General features: G+C 34.5%; 1 protein-coding gene across 1 annotated transcript in view; it reads right to left on the bottom strand.

Moving 5' to 3' along the window:
- The window catches only part of IGF2R (insulin like growth factor 2 receptor), a 149,450-nt gene that overhangs the window by 21,040 nt on the left and 111,581 nt on the right, over positions 1-16,829 (bottom strand). The window contains exons 32-42 of the mRNA XM_051998050.1: positions 15,062-15,188; positions 14,188-14,307; positions 12,572-12,828; positions 12,042-12,257; positions 10,063-10,212; positions 7,066-7,227; positions 5,472-5,679; positions 4,958-5,104; positions 4,125-4,359; positions 3,163-3,299; positions 516-630 (exon numbers count right to left, since the gene is read on the bottom strand). Of these exons, the coding sequence (XP_051854010.1) occupies positions 516-630; positions 3,163-3,299; positions 4,125-4,359; positions 4,958-5,104; positions 5,472-5,679; positions 7,066-7,227; positions 10,063-10,212; positions 12,042-12,257; positions 12,572-12,828; positions 14,188-14,307; positions 15,062-15,188 (1,874 nt within the window). The remainder of the gene's footprint in view (positions 1-515; positions 631-3,162; positions 3,300-4,124; positions 4,360-4,957; positions 5,105-5,471; positions 5,680-7,065; positions 7,228-10,062; positions 10,213-12,041; positions 12,258-12,571; positions 12,829-14,187; positions 14,308-15,061; positions 15,189-16,829) is intronic.

The raw sequence follows: 16,829 nt of genomic DNA, 5'->3' as shown, positions 1-16,829 counted from the left end.
TTATAGATCAGGAAGCTTAGTGAATCATACCATTAGTTGCCTAAAAACTCTCTGTTTCAATGCCCTGTCAACATGTCATAGTCTTAAAGACTGGAAGCAACTTACCTATTTTACAGAAGAAAAAAGTGAGATCCAAGGAAGCTAAATGACTTGCCCAATGTCACAAAGGTCAGCAAGCATTTATTATACACATATGTGCTATCAGTTCTGTGCTAAAGCACTGGTAGTATTTGAATCTGAGACACTTTGATACACAAAGCTTTTCTGCATGTTAACTAATTAAATCCAATACTTGCGTTTACATCCAGAGTTTGGGTAGAGGGCAGGGTCTGGATATGAAGCAGATAAATTTTATAAAGTACAAAATATTTTTCAGAAATAAAATTATAAGATTTATTATTTTTCTGGACCCAAGGTAGCTATGTAGGGTCTGGAACCACTGAGAAAAATTCTTGTCAGTATACAATTTCCACAATCCAAATCTGATAAAAAATTCAAATCAAAGCAATCCTTACCTCTTAAGCATGGGCTTGCCAACTGTCTTTGCACATTTCAGTTCTATAACTGTGGTTGCAGTCTTATTTCGTCCACACTCATAGCCATTTGAGTAAGTTACAAGGACTTTGTCACCTGCAATACATAAATAATTTAATTAAATAATAGTTCTAGTATCCTGAAATAAAAAGGATTTTAGTGAAATCTATACAATATTAAAGTCTAAAACAAAATTCTCTTATGCTAAAGAGAAACTTTATAATCATTGCTCTAATGAGTTTAAAAAGTCCCAGGTAACATAATATTAATAACTCACATCACTATACCATACTGAAATCTTTACTAAAGATGCAAAATTAATTGCTCATTTTGAAGTGTCTTGGGAAAGTAAGCTATTTTTTAACATACAGGCTTTGGCCTATTAATTTATATAGAGAAAAGATTCATGTCAATGATCTGAATTGAATTCAAATCTTCTTTACATGCAATATACCACCTAAAATCTCTGTTTTTATTTTAAAAATTAGAAGATTCTGCTTGGCTACCATTATTTGATGCCTCTTTGGGAAAAGGTCCAAATTTAATGGTGTTGACTTTTTTTTCCGGATTTACATAAAATATTTTAATCTATATTATTTTCCTATTCTATTGGACAAAACATGCATGAGTCTCACTTCCCAATGTATATTCATTTACAACTTCTCTAATTACAACCATCCAACTTCAGTGCAAATTCAGGGGTTCCTTCTTAACTTTTTTTTAGTGCAATGGATTTATTTATCAATCTGGTGAAACCTCTGTACTTCTCAGAATAATATTTTTAACTACATAAAGTAAAATACATAAAATTATCAAGAAAAGCAATCATATTGAAATGCAGTTATCAAAATATTTTAAAAGCAAATTCAGGGAGCAGCTTGATGGTACAGAAGATACAGCACTGGTTCTGAAGGAGGAGCTGAATTCAAATCAGGTCTCAGATACTTAATACCTATTAGCTGTGTAATTCTGGGCAAGTCACTTAACCCCAATTGCCTTGCCCTCCCCTCCCCCAACAACAACAAAAAAAAAAGTTCAGAGATCCCATATTAAGAAGACTTGTAGAGTTAAAGGGAATTATTTTAGGAATATGATAAGGTGGTTCTCTCCATTACAGTCCTCTTACGATAATGTATCAGAGCATCAGAAGCAACCAGATCTGCTATACTGAGCCGAAGGAAAACTTGGGCAGTGCCTACACAGTTTGAAAGGATCAAGTGCAGGCCCAGCAAGTGCAGGTGGTCACTGGAGGATGAGCTTAGCTATGTTTGAAGAGGCTCATCAGTGGAGGAAGTGTTGGTTAACAAGTGATTTGTTTTGTTGTTGGTTTTGGTCACAGCAACTCAAATGTAGAAAGTTAGAAAGAGATACTAAAGAAGGGAAAGGGACCTGTATGTGCCAAAATGTTTGTGGCAGCCCTGTTTGTAGTGGCTAGAAGCTGGAAAATGAATGGATGCCCATCAATTGGAGAATGGTTGAGTACATGGTGGTATATGAATGTTATGGGATATTATTGTTCTGTAAGAAATGACCAGCAGGATGAATACAGAGAGGCTTGGAGAGACTTACATGAACTGATGCTAAGTGAAATGAGCAGAACCAGGAGATCATTATATACCTCAACAATGATACTGTTTGAGGGTGTATTCTGATGGAAGTGGATCTCTTTGATAAAGAAAGCTAATTCAGTTTCAATTGATCAAAGATGGGCAGAAGCAGCTACACCCAAAGAAAGAACACTGGGAGATGAATATAAACTGCTTGCATTTTTGTTTTTCTTTCCGGGTTATTTATACCTTCTGAATTCAATTCTCCCTGTGCAACAAGAAAACTGTTCGGTTCTGCACACGTATATTGTATCCAGGATATACTGTAACCTATTCAACATGTAAAGGGGGCCATCTGGGGGAGGGGGTGGAGGGAGGGAGGGGAAAAATCGGAACAGAAGTGAATGCAAGGGATAATGTTGTAAAAAATTACCCTGGCATGGGTTCTATCAATAAAAAGTTATCAAAAAAAAAAAAAAAAAAAAGAAAGAAAGTTAGAAAGGTTATAATCTGCATTGGTGGAAGAAGTTTTTATACAGATAAAAATTACAGAAGTTATGAAGTAATCAAATTGAATAAACTAAAACAAATTTCAAAAATATATCTTTAAATAAATATTCAGCAGGTTTCTGGGCAATTTTCTAAATTGCTAAAACAAGTATATATTTGCAGAAACAGTTTTAAGACTTTTACATCTCATACTAGCATATATCCAGTTAAGCAAATAATAACAATATGGATTTCAGATAAACAGTACATCATATATGCCACTTATGGAACAATTTTGGCTCTCACCACATCTGGCCAAAGTCAGATTTCAAGATACTTGGGGCTACTAAACCTTGAACACGGGGCCAGATTGGATCAGTCACCGAAATGGGCTAAAAGTCAACAGAGGCTTATTTGATGTGCATAGGGATTATTCAGAGTCAAAGTGTAGAAGCATTAAGTGTACAACTTTTAGAAGCAATTCATCAAATCGTTCATAGACCCAAGTCACACTAAAGAGAATGCATTCTCATTTTCCAAAGAAAAAGGACTGTAACTTTAATCAATCACTATACGGATACAATAGCATTACCTGTCACATCTAGCTTCTGCGTATGAACAAGTCCCAAAACCTGGACAGTACCAGTTATACTTTTTTTGCAAATGCTAGCCCTTTCAGGGCAGCCAGAGGGTCCTTTATATATGCTTTGACACAAGTTAATATAGTACCTAGAAATCAACAGGAGAAGAACATTGGGGAAAACGCACTATGATTATTCCAAAAGACATTAATGCTCTATTCTAATGCACTGAGAAATGTTTAAAAATGTTACTCTTCTAAATTTTCAAAAACTAAAGTTCTTATTAAAAATATAAATTTTTATAAATTTATATTATAAATTCATTATAAATGAAAGTTATTCAGAAAAATCAATTAAGATTCAAACTTTTTTTAAAGAAAAAAGTTCAGGAAGTAGATATTAGGACATCATATAACTAACTTTCTCTGTCTGTGTGTCTCCCTCTCTGGCGCACGTGCTAGTTCTCTCTCTCTCTCTCTCTCTCTCTCTCTCTCTCTCTCTCACACACACACACACACACACACAATTTGAAAGACAACCTGACACCCTAGCAGAGAATAAAAACTAAAACACCTTCAATAAATTTAAACAATACCCTCCGGATGACTCAAAATTGCTGACTTTCATTTGAGGGCAATGGTTCATATTCTACCTAATAGAACAGCTCCCCCATTAATTTAAGCAGTATTTATTCCCAATAATATAAGGAGCAGAAACTTTAACTCAAGTACTATGTGCAGCCAAGAGATAGCACAGTGCTTTGCACACATTAAATGACAAATATTTGATATATCTGAAGTTACTTAAACCCAAAGAGACTAAAATGACAGTTTAAACTGGGGGGAGGAAAGGGAGAGAGAAGAAAGATGCTGTATTACCAATTAATGAATTCCGGATCAAAAGTTTTTAAAGTCCACCTAACACTCTCTCACTACTATTATCTGGCAGATGTTAAACAGAAACTTCTACTCACGAGGTACCATCATGAACAAACAACCAGGACCCAGTTAGAGAAGAAAGCAGCCGTAGGTCATAGGTTTTATGTTTCTGGATGAATTTACAATCCATCTTCTTTGGGGGACAGACAACTTTTGTTTTCCATTCAAAAGTCACCTCACATCCATGGGTCTCACTGAAGACTTTCGGTGTCCCAATGTCAATATTTTCATCACAGCTGAATATGATAGTAGATGATCGATAGCTATTTGCTATGGAAAACAATGTTAAAGAAACAGATTATATTTGGGCTTTCCTGATTTTAAAAAACAACTAAAATTCAAGACAAAATTCAGAATCTATCTTCTTTAAATCATAAAGACACAAAAGTCTATGTCATTAAAATGCCATGGAAATAAAGTCTCCCTACTTCTCATCATGTAATCTTGGATTATTTAACTTTATTATTTAATTCTTCTTAGTAGATTTAATGGCACCAAGAACAGATTTTTGCACAAATATATAAAAATTTATAACCTCTATCAAATTGCTTGCCTTCTCAATGGGGAGAAGGGGGAAAAAGGGGAGGGAAAGAATTTGGAATTCAAAAATTCTTTTAAAAATGAATGCCAAAAAAATTTTTACATGTAATTGGGGGAGAAAATAAAATATTAAATCAAAAAAGCATAGAGAATTCATTACAGAAATTATTCTCATAATGACTGTAAAAGGCCTCACCTGTAACAACTTGAATTAAGACAAAATTTCAGAGAGTGTGTGTGTGTGTGTGTGTGTGTGTGTGTGTGTGTGTGTTGCGTGTGTGAAGATCACTAGTGTTCTTTCATAGTTATAGCCAACACTGCTACTTACAAAATCTGCAATATCCCCATTTTTGATCTCTGTCATAATCTTCTGTTGTAGCACACCAAAGTTTTGATTTATCTTCTCTAATACAATTATCATAGCTCTTTCCATGATATATGAAAGGAAAGACGCAGGGATCACCTTGTTCAGTTTCTGAAAATAAGTACCACATATCATACAAGTTGTACATTGCCCATGCCAAAGGATTAGGTATGGATTAGAATATAAAGCAGGAATTAATAATGTAACCACCCATTAGATAATTCACTGACTCAGACAATGATAATTACAAGCCATGGTCATTAAATATAAAACATTCCTCAGGATATAGAACTATTGAAATGATTTTTAAATGCCTATACTAATTATGACTATTCCACGGAATTATACGTTCTGTCTTCCAATTTCAAGGCAAAGATTTCAATAGGTTTCTGTGTCTGGTGTTTTAAGCTCCCAGTTTTTCTAGTAATTCCCAAAATTCATATTTAAGATATAATATACCTAAATCATAATGACTCACCTGGAGGACATTGATCACCATTTAGATATTTTAAAATGACTGTTTCGTCTTGATGTCTATAATCTAAACTCATTGATGCTAGTCGTCCAAAGGAAGAGGCCTTACTACCTGAGAGCAAGCACACCCCTCCATCTTTACAGCTCCCTTGAGGATCACTATTTGCTGCAGAACACACACCCACGTTGTAAGTATGGGGTCCATGAGTTACCTAGATGGACAAATAATACTTCATGGATTATTATGAATATAAATCATCAGTTATTTGTACTTTACTATTCAATAATCTGTCTTTAAATAAGGCCACATATTTTGAACTGTTTAACATGTACAAACTTCTCACTTTTGTCACAGTTTTGCTAAGTTCACACCTTTCTTTCTTCCTGCTAAAAGTTTATATAGATATGTCACTGCCACTCACATGCCCTTAGTCTAATCAACCATCCCACTCTAGGAAGTCTATGAAGAATCTCTATTTATTTAGGGTCTCTGATTTCTCCTCCTTTCCTTTGCTCTGTTTCCAGTCTAATGCCCTAGGCTTCATACACAAGCAGGCCTGACTATCCATAACCAAAGCCTTAAGTCTGCTACTCAAATTATCTCTTTTACCCTTTCACATACTTGCTAAGATTATTCCACCTTCTAAGTTCCATTATACCTAACTGAGGCTTCTGAGCAATAGTGGGTAGAAGGCTATGCACACACATTCAGACCTCAAAGAAAGGTAGAATTCTGTTCCAAAAGTTGATCTTAAAGTTATAATTTTGCAAACTGGACTTGATCACAACACTCAAGGCTCCCACTAAGCAGATACATCACTTGGAAGATATCACCACAACCTAAATATCAGTGATACTGGCAAACCACAGCAGGGCTTACAAAGTACAGTTTGTACAGGCATAGATACTTCAATGAAGTTGGATTCCCTTCCTTACCTGTAACCTCACTTTCTGGTGAACTGATTATTATCTATTTAATCTTTTTTTAGCAAATTAGTCAAAAAGTCAAAGTCAAAAATTTTAACATATTAAACTACTGGCTAACATTTGAAATATTCCACACATGACATTAATTATATATAGTGTCTAATGAACAATTAAAATTTTATAATCACACATAGTTACACTAATTTACACATAAATACACATATTTCAAAAAAGCTGACCAGTAATTTGAGGATAGTATATTACAATTTAACAGATATACTTAATTATACATCAAATGAATACCTATCATTGGTTCTTATATTTAAAAAGGGCAAGAAATTGGCTTTATTCATCAAAATCTTAACACCTTTGTAGTAGCTTGACTCCCATAGACCCTACATCAAGATTAGCCTCCATCTTCACAAGCACAGAATTATTTAACAGTATTCCAGCTCTGGAGCAAAAAAAACAACAAGAAGTTTTGCTCCTATAGTGACTTATTTGTTTAAAAATACTAAATACATTATAGTACAGAGGACACTTAAAATTCTCAAAGCATTTTATAGTAGAATTTTAGCTCTTTCAAAAAATATTTGAGTTCATAATGCACATGCATAGATAGATACACACACACACACACATAGCTAGTTGTGCTAAAAATTAAATATTACCTTAACTGATCTTTTAGAAAGACTAGACAAGTTAAAGTTATAGTGTAGCTGTTCATCTGTCACTGAACAGCCCACGGTTTTTATATCATCTGGGCATACAATTGGAGTTTCCCATTCAAACACATAATCACAACCGCTAGTTCTTATCATCTTTGGTGATCCCTGTTTTAAAAAAAGAAAGAAAGAAAAGTTTAACTTCATAGGAAGTTATAATTCTCTTAAAATGTCATTATTATTCTAGATGACACAAAATGTAGCATCTGACTTATTAAGATATCCTAACTGTATCCTGAAATTGGCCCTAAGGTTAAAAGAGAAGACCTACCAGAAGACACTATACACCTGTACTTCAGGGTACCAAGAATACCTATATGGCATATCAGCAATAGCAAAATGCCACTGAAAACAAAGGCTCTAAAGAGTCCAGACACAAGCAATCTTCCAAGGCTGCAGGCAATCTAGAAGAGGTCTTCTCTGAAGTCCAGAAAATCAGGCATAACTATTACAAAGGACAAGGGCCCCCAAAATTCCTAGTTTTTTCAGTTATCTGAAACTATCTACATAACTCCTAGATATAATCACTAATAATATTTTAAGTGATTTTTTATATTTATTCAATGCATTATGAAATGAAAGGGCTTTCACAAACTTCACTAGTTTCTCAAAATAATTCTATAAATTAGGTAAGCTGTTACCTTGCACTAAATTACTTATCCCAGTTCCACCAAATCCTAAGAGAGCAATGGCTTTCCATTATGTCATACTACCCCAGAAACTCTGCAAATCCATATCACGAAATTAAGATTTTAAGTAGTCTTTGAAGGTTAAAAGGAAAACAGCTTTGAAATACAGTTAGAGGTTGTCACAACAGCTTACTTCTGTGTACAACTAAAGTTACCACCTCTGCCAAAACATATGCATTCATTATTTCTACAATCCGAAGCCAATTAAAACAGACGAAAAGGGTGAAATATGTTCCTTAGGCCAAAAAGTCAATTTTCTGTTTGATGTTAAAGATTTCTTTTCCACATGGTCTATATTCAATTGCTCCTACATGGTACATACCACTCAGGAAGGAAAGAAACCACAAGGGGGAAAATACTTCAAATAAGCCCCACAAATATGGAATAGTCAGTCTCCAGACTTCCAAAGGCAAGCAAACACTGACTTGTTGCCAACATGTAGCTAGCTACTCCAAAGGTTAGCCATGGTGTTGAGTACACTCTCTTCCTATGTGTAATCCTAAATGAAGCATAATGCTTCATTTACCTAGCACTGAGAGAGAAATAATGTTCTACATAAAGGAACTTTTCATATTTTTTTCTTTGATAGAAATTTTTTCTATAATATTATTCTGTATGTTTCTCTTCAAAATGTGTTAAATATAATCAAACACTTTCTCAACTATTCAATATTATAAACATCAGTTTTTAAACTAAGTTGAAATATACTGAGAACCTCAGGAGGTATATGAGGCTACCTGTCCCTACCTTAAATGGACCCCAAATTACTCTGTTTTTCAATTTTTTAAAAGTTTTTTTGGACTTTTTGGGGGCATTATTTACAGTACCTTTGTCGAGAAATCTTGATAAACTGCTCAACCTTATCACCACTCTTCCCCACTTCAATTTTCCTGAGAGTCTTACCTAAATCCATTCTGAATTCCTAGTTAATAGCCAAACTTGTTTAAAATGGGTGTAAAGGATGAAACAATAGATCTATCTACATCATACATCAGTAGGTTCATAGCCTTTTCCTGAAAGTACACAAGACTGTAATTGCTAATTCTGCCATCAGAATGTTCCTTCTATTTTTTTTTCCTTCCTTGGGGGATTGGGAATTTATTCCATAAACTTAATGTCTGTGTACAAGTCAATTTATCTAAGCATCTTTTTCCTCATGGGCAAAAGATGGATAACAAAACCTACTTCCCATGACTATTATTGGCTATGGAGAGGCTTAAGAATCACAGAAGTGGAGTTGGAAGGAATGTTAAAGGTCGTCTAATGTAACCCCCACCCAAAACATGAATCCTAAGAATATCCTTGAAAAGTAGTACTATAGTTTCTATAGGCAGACTATTTGAGATAGGAAATGCTCAAATTGTGCAGCACAATAATTGTATAGGAGTTGTGTTTTTTAGGGCTTTTTTTTCTTAAGTATTTCCTTATGTTTCTATTTGGTCATGTCTGATTTTCTGTGGCCTCATTGGTTTGCCATTTCCTTCTCTAGTTCATTTTGCAGAAGAAGAAACTGAGGCAAACAGGATTAAATTACTTGCCCAGGCTCATCAGGTGATAAATGTCTGAAACCCTATTTAACTGAAGAAGAGACATCTTCCTGATTCCAAACCCAGTGCTCTAACCATTGCACCATGATCTATTTTTCCTTATATTGCTAAAATTAAACTCCTAGTTTTATACTCTAAAATATACTGCTGCTACTTACTTTCTGCATGTTAAAAAAAAGTGTTATTTGTATTTTTATTGTTAGGCTTCATTATTGCCCACTAATTATTGCTTCCATCCTTGATTTAGAATCATGAATACTGGGAACTGGAAGAGATTTTGGAGATCAGGAAGTTCAATTCCAAATGAGGAGAGGTTAAATAACCTGCCAATGTCATCCTAAGAATCAGACCTGGAGCTGGCAGAGAATGCTGAGGTCTTTTTTCCAACACCTTCATTTTACAGATACTGTACTTCTAGGTTACTGCCAATTGCAGTACACCCCCAGACTCTCTGACTTCAGCTCTAGTACCCATTCCAATGTGCCCCCAACAGCTGCAGAGCTAATGTTAACAGACTTCTCAGGTCTGAAGATTCCCAGCCCAATGACTGGGATTAGATTTATACAAAACAGATCGACTTTATTGGGTTCTTTTTTAAATAAAAGGAAGAATATTATCCTTAGACAATAAATAAACTTCATAAACCTGCTTTTGCCAAATGAATAAATAAAATGTTAACATTTAAATCATGAAAAGAAACTGCTTACCATATTTATTCCCCTCTTGCAATGAAATAAAATAATTGAGGAATAATTAGCATTTCTATCTAAAGGACATGGGGTAGAACTATCAAAAGTGATATAAATTTCATTAGTTGCACGATTAAGTTGTGGAGGTCCAGTGACACGTCCAACATCCTAAGAGATAAAAGAAAAAAAAATTAGCTCAGGAAAACAATTTTTCAAGAGATAGCTTGTAATGTTCTTCTCTAAAGTGTAATATTCCTCTGGGAGCAAGTTTATTAAGGGGCTTCTGGAGGCAGTCTTAGTTTCAATTAAGAGTGATCACCCCAAATGCAGCCAGGGGTTAAAGTCCAAATTCTTTATTGTTTCTTTCCAAGTCTTGTCTCCTTCCTTGGGCCTGGTTAGCTTTCCTAGAGGCCTATCTCTCTCCTTGGTTTCTTTGCCTCTGCCAGCTTCAGCCTCTAACTCCCTCCGAATCTCCAGCCAGCACAAAGGTGGAATATGGAATGAATCTGACTCCGCCTCTAAGAATGGGCTTGTGTGTTAGTGGGCTCCTCCTTATGTATGTTCTCTTAAAGGTGTGAATCTTGTGGAACTCTAATAAGTATTAAGTACATTAGTGAATCAGAGAACTGTTAAGTACCATGCTAAATTAGATAATTATTGTCTCTATCTAATTCCAGGGACTTAGCACCTTGTAAGAATTCCAACAACAGCTGATTAAGTATTAAAATAAAATGCAAAAAAAAAAAAATACATCTATGAACTTATATGCAATTAAGACCAAAATATTTGCCACACAGAGGTTATATGATGCTATTTCATTATTGTGATAATTATAAAAAGTTTTATCATAACTGTTAATCATTTCCATTTGTATCTCATTCTCAAAGAATCTCCAGTGACTTGTAGCTCCTAATATATGGTCTCAGAGAAAGGTATCAGGTTACAATTAGGAGTTTAAAACACCCAAGAAAAGAGTCGATTATTTGATCCTGTAACAAGGAACAAGTAACAAAGAACCAATGCAGGAGGAAAGAGAAGAGTGTTGGGGGAGTGTGTGTGTGTGTGTGTGTGTGTGTGTGTGTGTGTGTGTGTGTGTGTGTTATGCAAACAAGATAAAGAGAGACAGGGTCAGATCCAGACCTGTGTTTTAAAAAGATTATTTTGATAAGTTATCTAGAGGATGGATTAGAATGGGCAGAGACTTGCAGCAAGAGTCCCCCAAAACAGCACCTACTATAATAGTCCATGTGTAAAGAGATGAAAACCTGCCCTGCATGGCTATGTCAAGGGAGAGAAGGGAGACTACATCAAAGATCTATGAAAGTAACAGAAATGACACAGTGAGGAGGCGAAGATGGTACCTAGGTTATAAATTAATATGAGTGGGAGGATGATGTGCCTTCGACAATGAAAAGGTAATTAAAAAAGAGGTACAAGTTTGGGGGGGGGGGGGGAAGATAAGAAGTTAGTTTTAGATATATTGAGTATTCAATTCAATTCACAAATGAATCTACCTTTTACATCTATCTTTTACAATGGCATTTATTCTCTCAAAAACATAAATACAAAAAATGATTGCTAAAAATGCTCTCAATATTAAAAATCTGTAGATGCCCAATACTATAAAAAATCAAAACATATGATGTTTCTGTGTAATTTATTAAAAGGTTTTAATAAGAATTCTTAACTAAAAATAAACATTTGCATTTCACAAGTGTTTTGAATTGTACAAGTCTTATACTTCAACCAAGGAGTCAGGGTCAGCAAATATACTTTCCATTTCCTTTAACTCTGAGATAAAAAAATCTCTATTCAAGGATAATGAAACACACACACTATGTGGTTCCTTAGCCTTTCCATGTCAAAAGACAGTATGTATAATACGAGTTTTATTTTCAGATTCTTTTTTCTTGAAGAACCTTTACTTGAAAAAAGAAAAACTCTGCATAAAGGTTATTGCCAAAATTGTTTTTCAAACTTTCACATGTGATACTTACTATAGGAGAACCATCAACAGGAACCTTACACACTGCTGCCCCAGCAGGACAAGAAACTCCGTGGATGGGATTTATAGCCTGACAGATGTTAATATAGAAATCTGGCTTGGTATCAGATAGATCATCATTTTCATTATAAGCTTCATAGCCACCAGTTCGATGAATCAAAGGGCTGAGGTCAATAATAGAGCTTCCATTTTTTACTGAGCACTCCTCCTATTGTAGGAAATTGGGTCATGTCATATATCAGCATACTCAAAAGACACAAAGATGCATATTTATGTCAGATGACTTGCAAACTACACAACAAACACAACTGCTGAGCTAATTTTTTAAAAAATATTTCATCATATTTATCTGGATATCTTCCATCAAGTGTTTTATACCTAGCACAATCTGGGTAGATTCAGTTACCTTCAATATCAATGATACAATTGTAATATAAAAGATAAGATACAAGAAATTCAGAACAGATACCAAGAGCCAAAGCAAAATCTCTTTCAGAGTTAACAATATTTCAGTGGACTCACCTTTTTCTCACAAGCCAGTGGGGTGTGCCAGGAAAAGTAAAGAGTACATGTCTGTTTATCCAAGGAAACAAACACAGGCTTATTGGTTGTCTCAGAATTGTGTGTACATACAAAGCTAATTACACTCTTATACTTTAGGGCATTCTTGGAAGGGCAAGGAGCTCCATCATCATAAATAAGCTGTAAGACTTGATCTACATAAATTAGTCTGTTATTCCAACTTCCAGCATTTATTTTGGTCAATCCAAAGCAAACACCTGAAACAAATGGAAAGGAAAAATATAATACAAGGTACCTTTTTTTTTTTTACTAAATTATTCCTTAAATCCAGATTATATTTAAACTTCATACTTATTTTTAAAAGCCCTACTATAATGCTGTACATTTAAGACTGTATCAACTTATCAACTTATCAACTTACCATTTATCCAAAAGGTATATCACACCTCCATCAAGAGATCTGCAATATCATTCCATCCAATGGTATTAATTGTAATTTATCTATAAACTCTTAAACTGTACAACTATTACCTTACCTCATGTCTTCTTTTATTCCCTCCACAAGGGGTCTGAGAAACATTACTGAAAAACTTCTTTTAAATCTTCTATTGTGACATTATCAATGGAGCATATCAGTTGCCCAATAATTATCTCTTTATTATCTCTTATCTCACTATTTGACTGCAGCCCCATTATAGATTTCTGATGACATCTTTAATGGCACTTTTTGTGCAATTCTTTACTGGTAAATATCAAAGCCTACTCATGCCACAACTACCTATTCATGTCTTGGGTGATCCACAATTTCAATTTTTTATCAAGTGCTATTCCATGATTCTCAAATAGCATCTTAAGAAAAATATTTACATCTTCTAAAAGATGGTTCTTCATTTTAGGGAGAAACCTGAATCATTCCTCAAAGATAAGTCAATCTATCTTTTTTTTTCCCATTCTATACCTACCTTACATTCTTGCAATGGTGTGCCCTCACTATATACATATAGTACAATACATATACACAATATGTAAATCTCAATCTGGTTTCCATATATGGGGAGTAAGAGTTATGTCAAACCCTTTTAAGTGACTAAGGATATCATTTAGGAAGCTATGCAATGTTGTGGAGTTTGATTTCATCAATACAAGGTAATCCCTCAAAAACATCTAAGTCACTGTATTTGCTACAGAGAATTCCTCTTCCACCTAGACTTTACACTGGGCATCTTTCATTACTGTGAAAAGTAATTTAGACAAGTATATATAACTGAATATTAAAAGCATACTTTGACTTAATTTAGAAGTTCTTATCAAATTTATTTAACTTCTCAGTGTCTCTAGACAAACACCAAATTGTAAACAGATGCCAATTTGCACTGTACACACTGAGATACAAAAAAAAAAAAAAAAAAGAGAGAGAAAGAGAAAAAGAGTAAAAAAAAATTCTTTAATATACAGATGTTTAAGTTCAGAATTTAATTTTCACCAAAATGATAAAATAGCAAAATGAAAATATTTCATTTTCTAGTTTCCCTCATAGCAAAGAGCAGGAAGCACAGAAAGATTTTGATGTTTTAAGACATTAGGACTTTAAAGAGGAAACCTATTTTGGCACTTACCAACTCCAGAAGGGCAGTTTTTAGTCCCTCCACAAATACCTATAGAAATGAATCCCTTTTCACTGTAAGAAACCGAGTAGCCAGAGTCATTCTTTAAAGAGTTTAGATCAAATAGATGACCTGTAAGAAAAGGAAAAACTTTAGTCTCTTAAATAACAGACATTTTGAAAGATAGGGAATCAGAATATTTCCAGGGCAGATTTCTATTCTTATGAACACCATTATATGTAATAGCCACTGATGCTAAACTTAAAAATCTATCAAAATTCTTCTACTGCAAAGACTTTTAAAAAATTGTGACCAAAAAGTTAGCTGACAACATAGAAACACTTATTTAGGTTGTGTCACTTAATCCCTGAATTTCTAACTGAAGGTTCTGATATTTTCCTGGAGTCAAGTGGCTCAAAATATGTTCTCCCTCCTACTGCTACACAATAAGCACAATCTGCAAATGTGTTGTTTATTCCCAAATGTATACCCCTAAAACTTTAGTTTCTTGGATTTTCCCAATTGTTGCACTTCAAGTTTCCAAACATAAGGACATTTTGAGAACCTCCAAGGTTCTCTTTTCTTTTAAACCATAGTGGAGAAGTCTGTGTCCCCCTTTCAGGTGAACTTAACAGAGGTAGGCCCCCCAATACAGCAACAGGAAGGGGAAAGGGCTGAGCCAAGAACCCGAAAAGATAGAAGTGTGTCACTACAGCCTAGGCACTTACTCATATGTCTTCTTCTTCCTGGTCCAAACAGTCGATCTGGACCATTCTCAAGAAAAGATGCATGTACAAAAACACAGATGTGTTCAAGTTGGACTATTACCACCACCACCACCCTCTGCTTCTTAAGTAGATCTCACAGAATCCCTCTGAGGATTTACCTGTAGCAGGATTGGTAACTTGACAGTTATCCTGTATATTTCTCTTTAAAGGACATGCAGCTGAAGTTTGCCATGAGAAAGTATAGTCACAATCTTCCACTGCACTTATAAACATGGGCTTAGAATCCTATAGGCAAAATACAGAAAGAGTCCAGTATTATGATGAGCTCTAACAATACCAGCTTGCATCAAATTGCTCTAAACATGGGGAAAAACATATTCAATGCCTCTCTGGGAGAAGGAATAGTGCTATATCATGATTATAGAATAGAGAAAGAATTTGTTCCTAAAACAAAGTAGATGCCAAGTACCAAACTCTAGGGTTGAATTAACTTTTGAAAGAAGCTATGAAAGTTTGAAAAAACAAGCAACAAAACAGTGTCACAAGAGTGAGAGCTTTCAAGTAGGATTAGATACAACAAATATTAATTGCCTTGCTGTGTACCATGTTCTATGGTGTCTAAGATGTTGTCAGAGACCAAGTAATAATTACAAGACATTGTGTCTCTAATCTGATAGACAAAAAATAAAAAACAAAACAAAAACAAAACCCAGAAAGAAATGAGTTAGGATTAGCAAAAATACTTTATATTATCTCATTTTATATTTATAACCCTATCAAGTGGGTTTTATCCTACACTTTATTATTATTTCTATTTTACAGAGGAAAAAACTAAACTTGAGAGATATTAAGTGGCCTACCTAAAGTTTCAAAGCTAATAAAAAGTCTCAAGGTAGGATTACAGCTTAGGTCTTCCTAACTCCCACAACATCTTCCTTACTTACATTTCTATTGTGCCTTTTTCTTTTCAAAGCATATTGAAATTAATACAGAAAATTAAATGGTTCTCTTCTGTAGTACACTTACTCTGAGGTCAAAAATCCTATTGACTCTGTATATTCTTTCTCTATTTCTCATTAGATAGGGTTTTGTGATCTCCCAAAGGTATGCTTCTTATTCTTCCTCTCCTCCTCCCTCTTTCTTAATCTTCTTAGTTGACATTTATGATTCCATACTTAGATACAGGGGACAGAAATGAGCAATACCTTTGAAGACTTTTAGCTACCAAAAATTCCTAACTATGACACTTCTACACAAGGTCTAATTTCAATTCAAGCAGAACAGAGAGACTTCATGATTAAGAGCCTTTTCCTATCTCAGTCTTCTAGGATATCAAGGCCTCCCAGAGGCCTTTTACCTTGATAGCCAAGAGGGTAGTTCATCCTGGTCTGACTCCTGGATCCCTAAACTATCATCTCATATAGGCAGCCAGGACAATGCTTACTTAAGCCTATAGGTATAGAACTGCCCCACAATCTGTTATGTACTAAAAAACAAAACAAACAAACAAAAAAACCTAATTTTTTATTAACTTGTTTAGTTGGGTTTTTTAGTACTTTACAGTACTGCAAGGCAGTTTTATGCAGAAAAAAACTTCTTTGGTACCATATACCAATTAGTTGCAAAAGGCAACTGTCGATACAAATTAAGGGAATGACAGAGAATCACTACACATGTATGTACACTATGCAGCATAATATATTCAAGATGAGAGTTAAACACAAGCATGATTAAATAATTAAAAACATTCAGAGTAGATATTTCTTGAGCAAAAATTTTTGTCACTGATTTTGCTACCTTAATCATATGGTAAGCTATGTGAGCTTACTAGCTGGCTTAGTGAATAATATGCCAAATTCAGATCTTGCCTCAAAACACTTAGTAGCTGTGTTATTTATTCACTTATCCTATCTTGGACCTCAATGC

This window comes from Antechinus flavipes, chromosome 4 (assembly GCF_016432865.1).
Source record: "Antechinus flavipes isolate AdamAnt ecotype Samford, QLD, Australia chromosome 4, AdamAnt_v2, whole genome shotgun sequence".
NCBI lineage: Eukaryota > Metazoa > Chordata > Mammalia > Dasyuromorphia > Dasyuridae > Antechinus > Antechinus flavipes.
Note: the sequence above shows the minus strand (reverse complement) of the source record. Positions and strands in the feature narration are given on the sequence as shown.